Source organism: Zeus faber, assembly GCF_960531495.2.
Source record: "Zeus faber genome assembly, chromosome: 18".
NCBI lineage: Eukaryota > Metazoa > Chordata > Actinopteri > Zeiformes > Zeidae > Zeus > Zeus faber.
In genome coordinates this window covers 30839893-30851795 of record NC_137210.1, presented here as the reverse complement: position 1 = coordinate 30851795, position 11903 = coordinate 30839893, and the positions used below count along the sequence as shown (strand labels likewise).

General features: G+C 30.4%; 1 protein-coding gene across 1 annotated transcript; it reads left to right on the top strand.

The window, feature by feature from the left end:
- Positions 1-317: 317 nt before the first annotated feature.
- Positions 318-11744, top strand: pdcl3 (phosducin-like 3). Its single transcript, XM_080019708.1, has 6 exons — positions 318-376; positions 8185-8305; positions 8391-8481; positions 9492-9635; positions 9845-10053; positions 11382-11744. Exons 1-6 carry the CDS (start codon positions 371-373, stop codon positions 11522-11524), a joined length of 714 nt encoding a protein of 237 aa, XP_079875834.1. The 5' UTR covers positions 318-370; the 3' UTR covers positions 11525-11744.
- The last annotated feature ends 159 nt before the right edge of the window (positions 11745-11903 follow it).

Sequence of the window (11903 nt, the reverse complement as noted above, 5' to 3'; positions counted from 1 at the left end):
TCTCTCCTCCTGAGCACATGGGACTCCCTAAAAAGCCTCACAGCAGCTGCTCCGCTCCCGCTCCTTATATGGACAGGTAGGAGACGCCAAGCGGAAGTCGGCGCCACGTTATTATTGTCCCCTTGACGGTGGTTCCTACGTGTTTTATAACAGTTACAGGCATTAAACCTTGTAGAAATATACAACCATCTCACGAAATGAAACAAAAAACATCATTTAAAAGCCATATGGGGAACAGATAATGGTTTATTATCATCCACCGGGGATACGTTTACTGTTTCTTCCGGACTCTTTAGCGGGTCGCTTCTTCCGCTTCCGGTTCTTGGTGCGAGTCGAGTGACTTCTGGAACTCTTGCTGTTTTGTGTTAAAATGCAGGTTTGTAAAGGTTATTTAAGTCCACGAATATGAAGATTATCATGTTATTATCATGTTATTATCATGTTTTTGATCATATTTCTGTCACCTTATTATCATCTTATTATCACCTGGTCTGGAGTGTTTGTGGCGTTTTAACAGATTTCTGAGAATTCGTATGAATTCACCTGAACTGGTTTCATTTGTAGTAGTTTGATATTTATAGTTATGGTTATATTGAGCTATAGTTATATTGAGTCATATTTATTGTTATAGTTATATTTATATTTATGGTTATATTGAGCTATAGTTATATTGAGTCATATTTATTGTTATATTTATAGTTATGGTTATATTGAGCTATAGTTATATTTATAGTTATGGTTATATTGAGCTATAGTTATATTGAGTCATATTTATTGTTATATTTATAGTTATGGTTATATTGAGCTATAGTTATATTTATAGTTATGGTTATATTGAGCTATAGTTATATTGAGTCATATTTATTGTTATATTTATAGTTATGGTTATATTGAGCTATAGTTATATTTATAGTTATGGTTATATTGAGCTATAGTTATATTGAGTCATATTTATTGTTATAGTTGTATTTATAGTTATGGTTATATTGAGCTATAGTTATATTGAGTCATTTTTATTGTTATATTTATAGTTATGGTTATATTGAGCTATAGTTATATTGAGTCATGTTTATTGTTATAGTTATATTTATATTTATGGTTATATTGAGCTATAGTTATATTGAGTCATATTTATTGTTATAGTTGTATTTATATTTATGGTTATATTGAGCTATAGTTATATTGAGTCATATTTATTGTTATAGTTGTATTTATAGTTATGGTTATATTGAGCTATAGTTATATTGAGTCATTTTTATTGTTATATTTATAGTTATGGTTATATTGAGCTATAGTTATATTGAGTCATGTTTATTGTTATAGTTATATTTATATTTATGGTTATATTGAGCTATAGTTATATTGAGTCATGTTTATTGTTATAGTTATATTTATAGTTATGGTTATATTGAGCTATAGTTATATTGAGTCATATTTATTGTTATATTTATAGTTATGGTTATATTGAGCTATTGTTATATTGAGTCATTTTTATATTTATAGTTATGGTTATATTGAGCTATAGTTATATTGAGTCATATTTATTGTTATATTTATAGTTATGGTTATATTGAGCTATAGTTATATTGAGTCATATTTATTGTTATATTTATAGTTATGGTTATATTGAGCTATAGTTATATTGAGTCATATTTATTGTTATATTTATAGTTATGGTTATATTGAGCTATAGTTATATTTATAGTTATGGTTATATTGAGCTATAGTTATATTGAGTCATATTTATTGTTATATTTATAGTTATGGTTATATTGAGCTATAGTTATATTTATAGTTATGGTTATATTGAGCTATAGTTATATTGAGTCATATTTATTGTTATAGTTGTATTTATAGTTATGGTTATATTGAGCTATAGTTATATTGAGTCATTTTTATTGTTATATTTATAGTTATGGTTATATTGAGCTATAGTTATATTGAGTCATGTTTATTGTTATAGTTATATTTATATTTATGGTTATATTGAGCTATAGTTATATTGAGTCATGTTTATTGTTATAGTTATATTTATAGTTATGGTTATATTGAGCTATAGTTATATTGAGTCATATTTATTGTTATATTTATAGTTATGGTTATATTGAGCTATTGTTATATTGAGTCATTTTTATATTTATAGTTATGGTTATATTGAGCTATAGTTATATTGAGTCATATTTATTGTTATATTTATAGTTATGGTTATATTGAGCTATAGTTATATTGAGTCATATTTATTGTTATATTTATAGTTATGGTTATATTGAGCTATAGTTATATTGAGTCATATTTATTGTTATATTTATAGTTATGGTTATATTGAGCTATAGTTATATTGAGTCATATTTATTGTTATATTTATAGTTATGGTTATATTGAGCTATAGTTATATTGAGTCATATTTATTGTTATAGTTGTATTTATAGTTATGGTTATATTGAGCTATAGTTATATTGAGTCATTTTTATTGTTATATTTATAGTTATGGTTATATTGAGCTATAGTTATATTGAGTCATGTTTATTGTTATAGTTATATTTATATTTATGGTTATATTGAGCTATAGTTATATTGAGTCATGTTTATTGTTATAGTTATATTTATAGTTATGGTTATATTGAGCTATAGTTATATTGAGTCATATTTATTGTTATATTTATAGTTATGGTTATATTGAGCTATTGTTATATTGAGTCATTTTTATATTTATAGTTATGGTTATATTGAGCTATAGTTATATTGAGTCATATTTATTGTTATATTTATAGTTATGGTTATATTGAGCTATAGTTATATTGAGTCATATTTATTGTTATATTTATAGTTATGGTTATATTGAGCTATAGTTATATTGAGTCATATTTATTGTTATATTTATAGTTATGGTTATATTGAGCTATAGTTATATTGAGTCATATTTATTGTTATATTTATAGTTATGGTTATATTGAGCTATAGTTATATTGAGTCATATTTATTGTTATAGTTGTATTTATAGTTATGGTTATATTGAGCTATAGTTATATTGAGTCATATTTATTGTTATAGTTGTATTTATAGTTATGGTTATATTGAGCTATAGTTATATTGAGTCATATTTATTGTTATATTTATAGTTATGGTTATATTGAGCTATAGTTATATTGAGTCATATTTATTGTTATATTTATAGTTATGGTTATATTGAGCTATAGTTATATTGAGTCATATTTATTGTTATAGTTGTATTTATAGTTATGGTTATATTGAGCTATAGTTATATTGAGTCATTTTTATTGTTATATTTATAGTTATGGTTATATTGAGCTATAGTTATATTGAGTCATGTTTATTGTTATAGTTATATTTATATTTATGGTTATATTGAGCTATAGTTATATTGAGTCATGTTTATTGTTATAGTTATATTTATAGTTATGGTTATATTGAGCTATAGTTATATTGAGTCATATTTATTGTTATATTTATAGTTATGGTTATATTGAGCTATTGTTATATTGAGTCATTTTTATATTTATAGTTATGGTTATATTGAGCTATAGTTATATTGAGTCATATTTATTGTTATATTTATAGTTATGGTTATATTGAGCTATAGTTATATTGAGTCATATTTATTGTTATATTTATAGTTATGGTTATATTGAGCTATAGTTATATTGAGTCATATTTATTGTTATATTTATAGTTATGGTTATATTGAGCTATAGTTATATTGAGTCATATTTATTGTTATATTTATAGTTATGGTTATATTGAGCTATAGTTATATTGAGTCATATTTATTGTTATAGTTGTATTTATAGTTATGGTTATATTGAGCTATAGTTATATTGAGTCATATTTATTGTTATAGTTGTATTTATAGTTATGGTTATATTGAGCTATAGTTATATTGAGTCATATTTATTGTTATATTTATAGTTATGGTTATATTGAGCTATAGTTATATTGAGCCATTTTTATTGTTATATTTATAGTTATGGTTATATTGGGCTATAGTTATATTGAGTCATATTTATTGTTATAGTTATATTTATAGTTATGGTTATATTGAGCTATAGTTATATTGAGTCATATTTATTGTTATAGTTTTATTTATAGTTATGGTTATATTGAGCTATAGTTATATTGAGTCATATTTATTGTTATATTTATAGTTATGGTTATATTGAGCTATAGTTATATTGAGTCATATTTATAGTTATATTTATAGTTATGGTTATATTGAGCTATAGTTATATTGAGTCATATTTATTGTTATATTTATAGTTATGGTTATATTGAGCTATAGTTATATTGAGTCATTTTTATTGTTATATTTATAGTTATGGTTATATTGAGCTATAGTTATATTGAGTCATTTTTATTGTTATATTTATAGTTATGGTTATATTGAGCTATAGTTATATTGAGTCATATTTATGGTTATAGTTATATTTATAGTTATGGTTATATTGAGCTATAGTTATATTGAGTCATATTTATTGTTATAGTTATATTTATAGTTATGGTTATATTGAGCTATAGTTATATTGAGTCATTTTTATTGTTATATTTATAGTTATGGTTATATTGAGCTATAGTTATATTGAGTCATATATATTGTTATAGTTATATTTATAGTTATGGTTATATTGAGCTAAAGTTATATTGAGTCATTTTTTGTTATATTTATAGTTATGGTTATATTGAGCTATAGTTATATTGAGTCATATTTATTGTTATATTTATAGTTATGGTTATATTGAGCTATAGTTATATTGAGTCATATTTATTGTTATATTTATAGTTATGGTTATATTGAGCTATAGTTATATTGAGTCATATTTATTGTTATATTTATAGTTATGGTTATATTGAGCTATAGTTATATTGAGTCATATTTATTGTTATATTTATAGTTATGGTTATATTGAGCTATAGTTATATTGAGTCATATTTATTGTTATAGTTATATTTATAGTTATGGTTATATTGAGCTATAGTTATATTGAGTCATTTTTATTGTTATATTTATAGTTATGGTTATATTGAGCTATAGTTATATTGAGTCATATTTATTGTTATAGTTATATTTATAGTTATGGTTATATTGAGCTAAAGTTATATTGAGTCATTTTTTGTTATATTTATAGTTATGGTTATATTGAGCTATAGTTATATTGAGTCATTTTTTGTTATATTTATAGTTATGGTTATATTGAGCTATAGTTATATTGAGTCATTTTTTGTTATATTTATAGTTATGGTTATATTGAGCTATAATTATATTGAGTCATATATATTGTTATAGTTATATTTATGGTTATATTGAGCTATAGTTATATTGAGTCATATTTATTGTTATAGTTGTATTTATATTTATGGTTATATTGAGCTATAGTTATATTGAGTCATATTTATTGTTATAGTTATATTTATAGTTATGGTTATATTGAGCTATAGTTATATTGAGTCATATTTATTGTTATAGTTATATTTATAGTTATGGTTATATTGAGCTATTGTTATATTGAGTCATATTTATTGTTATAGTTATATTTATAGTTATGGTTATATTGAGCTATAGTTATATTGAGTCATTTTTATTGTTATATTTATAGTTGTGGTTATATTGAGCTATAGTTATATTGAGTCATATTTATTGTTATAGTTTTATTTATAGTTATGGTTATATTGAGCTATAGTTATATTGAGTCATATTTATTGTTATATTTATAGTTATGGTTATATTGAGCTATAGTTATATTGAGTCATATTTATAGTTATATTTATAGTTATGGTTATATTGAGCTATAGTTATATTGAGTCATATTTATTGTTATATTTATAGTTATGGTTATATTGAGCTATAGTTATATTGAGTCATTTTTATTGTTATATTTATAGTTATGGTTATATTGAGCTATAGTTATATTGAGTCATTTTTATTGTTATATTTATAGTTATGGTTATATTGAGCTATAGTTATATTGAGTCATATTTATGGTTATAGTTATATTTATAGTTATGGTTATATTGAGCTATAGTTATATTGAGTCATATTTATTGTTATAGTTATATTTATAGTTATGGTTATATTGAGCTATAGTTATATTGAGTCATTTTTATTGTTATATTTATAGTTATGGTTATATTGAGCTATAGTTATATTGAGTCATATATATTGTTATAGTTATATTTATAGTTATGGTTATATTGAGCTAAAGTTATATTGAGTCATTTTTTGTTATATTTATAGTTATGGTTATATTGAGCTATAGTTATATTGAGTCATATTTATTGTTATATTTATAGTTATGGTTATATTGAGCTATAGTTATATTGAGTCATATTTATTGTTATATTTATAGTTATGGTTATATTGAGCTATAGTTATATTGAGTCATATTTATTGTTATATTTATAGTTATGGTTATATTGAGCTATAGTTATATTGAGTCATATTTATTGTTATATTTATAGTTATGGTTATATTGAGCTATAGTTATATTGAGTCATATTTATTGTTATAGTTATATTTATAGTTATGGTTATATTGAGCTATAGTTATATTGAGTCATTTTTATTGTTATATTTATAGTTATGGTTATATTGAGCTATAGTTATATTGAGTCATATTTATTGTTAAAGTTATATTTATAGTTATGGTTATATTGAGCTAAAGTTATATTGAGTCATTTTTTGTTATATTTATAGTTATGGTTATATTGAGCTATAGTTATATTGAGTCATTTTTTGTTATATTTATAGTTATGGTTATATTGAGCTATAGTTATATTGAGTCATTTTTTGTTATATTTATAGTTATGGTTATATTGAGCTATAATTATATTGAGTCATATATATTGTTATAGTTATATTTATGGTTATATTGAGCTATAGTTATATTGAGTCATATTTATTGTTATAGTTGTATTTATATTTATGGTTATATTGAGCTATAGTTATATTGAGTCATATTTATTGTTATAGTTATATTTATAGTTATGGTTATATTGAGCTATAGTTATATTGAGTCATATTTATTGTTATAGTTATATTTATAGTTATGGTTATATTGAGCTATTGTTATATTGAGTCATATTTATTGTTATAGTTATATTTATAGTTATGGTTATATTGAGCTATAGTTATATTGAGTCATTTTTATTGTTATATTTATAGTTGTGGTTATATTGAGTTATAGTTATATTGAGACATATTTATTGTTATTGTTATATTTATAGTTGCGGTTATATTGAGCTATAGTTATATTGAATCACATTTATTGTTATAGTTATATTTATAGTTGTGGTTATATTGAGTTATAGTTATATTGAGACATATTTATTGTTATTGTTATAGTTATATTTATAGTCATGGTTATCTTGAGTTATAGTTATATTGAGTCATATTTATAGTTATATTTAGTATTCATAATATAGCAGCTGCTGTCATATAATATACTGAATAATACTACTAGTATTATACTACTACTCGGCTAGTACTCCTAATGTCTCCTACTACTACTGGATTTACTGGATTTCTACTACTGCTTTAGTTAGTATTAATATCAGTATTGGTATTTCTAGATTCAAGATTCAAGAGGGTTATTTGTTACATACATATGCTTTCATACATATATGCAGTGAAATGTCAATGCAACGCACCCGGTGATTACACACAATATGTCCTAGTATTATTACTAGTATTCCTAGTGCTGTAGTTAGTATTCAAGTTTCAAGATGTTTATTTATCACAAACTTATACATACGATCATACATACTGTATATGCAGTGAAATGGCATTGCAACGCACCTGGAGATAATGCACAATAAGTACTAACTGACACAATAGCTACCTAATTAACAAACTAATGTTGGTGAAATTCTGCCTGCGTGGTCGGTGAGGTTAATCTGCCTGCTACAGGAAAACAGAGTATTAAATATATTTATTCTGCAGAATAAAGAAAAAGATTCAGAGCTGCTTCAAAGCAGTGTTCTGATCAGTCTGCCCCTACTTCACTTGAAGAGGCTTTTAGAGCGATGAAAGTTTGTGTTCCATTGGTCAGGTGCCATTTACAAGATTATGGCCCCTCAATCATAGCCCCGGGTGTGACCCTCAGTCCATCTGTAGGTCTGTCTGTAGGTCAGTAGGTGGTGTCAGTTGTGTAAACTGATGTGATCGTGACTCCAGGATCCAAACGAAGACACAGAGTGGAACGACATCTTGAGGAAGAAGGGAATCCTTCCTCCTAAGGAGGTTCCCAACGAGGACGAGGGGGAGGAGGCGCTGGCCCTGCAGCAGCAGTCAGTCGGTACGACGCCACGCCCACACCTGTACTACTGTTCTAATGCTCAATGATACTGTTGAATATGGGTTTGATATTTAGTGAATTCCAGTGAAAAGCTATGAGAGCATGACGCTAGAGGAGCTGGAGGAGAACGAAGACGAGTTCAGCGATGAAGACGAGGCGGCCATCGAAATGTACCGGTAAGACACACACATACGCACACACACATACACACACATACGCACACACACACACACACACACATACGCACACACACATACGCACACACACAGTAGTAATGTATTATTTTGAAGTACTAGTATTGTATAGTAGTGCTAGTATTCTATTGTATAGTAGTGCTAGTATCGTATTGTATAGTAGTACTAGTATTGTATTGTAGTACTAGTATTGTATTATATAATAGTGCTAGTATTGTATTGTAATACTAGTATCGTATTGTAGTACTAATGTTGTATAGTAGTGCTAGTATTGTATAGTAGTGCTAGTATTGAATTGCATTGTAGTACTAGTATTGTCTAGTAGTGCTAGTATTGTATTGTATGGTGGTACTCATTGTGTAGTAGTGCTAGTATTGTATTGTATTATAGTGCTAGTATTGTAATACTAGTATTGTATAGTATTACTAGTATTGTATAGTAGTGCTAGTGTTGTATAGTAGTGCTAGTGTTGTATAGTAGTGCTAGTGTTGTATCGTAGTGCTAGTGTTGTATAGTAGTGCTAGTGTTGTATAGTTGTGCTAGTGTTGTAAAGTAGTGCTCATATTGTACAGTAGTGCAAGTATTGTACAGTAGTGCTACTATTTTATAGTAGTACGAGTATTGTATAGTAGTGTGAGTATTGTATATAAGTGCTAGTATGACATATTAGTACTAGTATTGTATGCTAGTGCTAGTATTGTGTTGTATAGTAGTGTAGGTATTGTATAGTATAGTAGTGATAGTATTGTATAATAGTGCTAGTATTGTACAGTAGTACTAATGTTATATTGTAGCACTAGTATTGTATTGTGTAGTAGTGCTAGTATTGTATAGTAGTGATAGTATTGTATACCAGTACTAGTATTGTTATTTATAGTGGTACTAGCACCAAACGACAGCATGACATGGTCCGAGTTTCTGTGACGAGCTGGTTGCAGGTACTGATGTGTCCCATGTGGCCCCGCCTCCATGTGGCCCCGCCCGCCCCCCAGGCAGCAGCGCCTGGCGCAGTGGAAAGCCTCTCAGCTGAGGAACGTGTTCGGGGAGCTGACGGAGATCTCTGGCCAGGACTATGTCCAGGAGGTCAACAAGGCGGGGGAGGGGATCTGGGTGGTGCTGCACCTCTATAAGCAGGGGTGAGGGACACAGTCACATCATATGAAATACTACAGTGTACTATACTACTATATACTGTACTTTGGTGGATTTTATCTACCAACCTCCTGGGATTTGTTTTCTCATCATTAAGAACAAAAATACTAGATTTTGCAGCGATGACTTGCTCCATCCTCTCAGCTCCACTGGGCAAAGAAGCCTCACCCTCTTCCTGTTTCCTGTTTCCCAGCATCCCTCTATGCACCCTGATCAACCAGCACCTGGCTGAGCTGGCCAGGAAGTTTCCTCAGACCAAGTTCCTCCGCTCAATCTCCACCACCTGCATCGCCAACTACCCCGACCGCAACCTGCCCACGCTGTTCGTCTACCACCAGGGGGAGATGAAGGCCCAGCTGATCGGAGGGCTGGTGTTCGGGGGCATGAGCCTCAAGGCGGACGGTACGACAGGGGGTAACTCCAAACTGAGGGAGTAGTAGTCCACTAGTAACTAGGGAACCACCAGGTGGGTGGAACCCAAAACTTAGGTAGTAGTAGTAGTCCACTAGTAACTAGGCAACCACCAGGTGGGGGTAACCCTAAACGTAGGTAGTAGTAGTCCACTAGTAACTAGGGAACCACCAGGTGGGTGGAACCCAACAGGTAGGTAGTAGTAGCCACTAGTAACTAGGGAACCACCAGGTGGGGGTAACCCTAAACGTAGGTAGTAGTAGTCCACTAGTAACTAGGGAACCACCAGGTGGGTGGAACCCAAAACGTAGGTAGTAGTAGTCCACTGGTAACTAGGGAACGACCAGGTGGGTGGAACCCAAAACTTAGGTAGTAGTAGTAGTCCACTAGTAACTAGTGAACCAGCAGGTGGGTGGAACCCAAACTTATGTAGTAGTAGTTGTCCACTAGTAACTAGGTTACCACCAGGTGGGTGGAACCCAAAACTTAGGTAGTAGTAGTAGTCCACTAGTATCTAGGCAACCACCAGGTGGGGGTAACCCTAAACGTAGGTAGTAGTAGTCCACTAGTAACTAGGGAACCACCAGGTGGGTGGAACCCAACAGGTAGGTAGTAGTAGTCCACTAGTAACTAGGGAAACACCAGGTGGGTGGAACCCAAAACTTAGGTAGTAGAAGTAGTAGTCCACTAGTAGCTAGGGAACCACCAGGTGGGTGGAACCCAAATCTTAGGTAGTAGTAGTAGTCCACTAGTAACCAGGGAACCACCAGGTGGGGGTAACCCTAAACGTAGGTAGTAGTAGTCGACTAGTAACTAGGGAACCACCAGGTGGGTGGAACCCAAACTTATGTAGTAACAGTGCTCTACTAGTAACTAAGGAACCACTAGGTGGGTGAAACCCAAAACGTAGGTAGTAGTAGTAGTAGTCCACTAGTAACTAGGGAACCACCAGGTGGGTGGAACCCAAACTTATGTAGTAGTAGTAGTAGTAGTCGTCCACTAGTAACTATGGAACCACCAGGTGGGTGGAACCCAAAACTTAGGTAGTAGTAGTAGTCCACTAGTAACTAGGGAACCACCAGGTGGGGGTAACCCTAAACGTAGGTAGTAGTAGTCGACTAGTAACTAGGGAACCACCAGGTGGGTGGAACCCAAAACTTATGTAGTAGTAGTAGTCGACTAGTAACTAGGGAACCACCAGGTGGGTGGAACCAGCTGGATGATGGGTGGAGCACAAACACAGGGGGACTTGCACTTCCTTTATTATTTGGAAGCATCGTTCTTCCTTATGTTTGTATCCGTCTTATGTTTGGATGCAGAGCTGGAGTGGAGGCTGGCGGAGGTCGGTGCCGTCCACTCGGACCTGGAGGAGAACCCCAGGAAGCAGATTCAGGACCAGCTCATGTCCTCAATCAGGTCCTCAATTCCCAGGAGAGACAGCCAATCAGAGGACGAGGACTGACCACACCCCCTACAGACATTGGCTGCCTGAAGGCCCAGCACTGAGCCCCCAGGCGCTGCGGCAGCACGGGCATCGAACCTGGGAATCCCGCTCTGAACAAAGCTCCAGCAGCTTCCCAGGATGCACCTCACTTCCTGTCCTCACAGGAAGTGGAATCCAGAGGAATTTGGTTGTTTTTGAAGTTTTGATGTGTTTGTAAATGTGGATTAAAACAACATTTCATCCAAAGTGTGTGGATCACATTTTATTTAAGTGAAAACAGCTGAAACTGAAACTAGTTTCGTGTTCATGGTTAGTCGGCCATTTTGTGTCTGTCATCCGGAGTGGGACTTCCTGTTTCCTGTTGTCATGAGGTCCAATCGGGACGCTGGACCCTCTG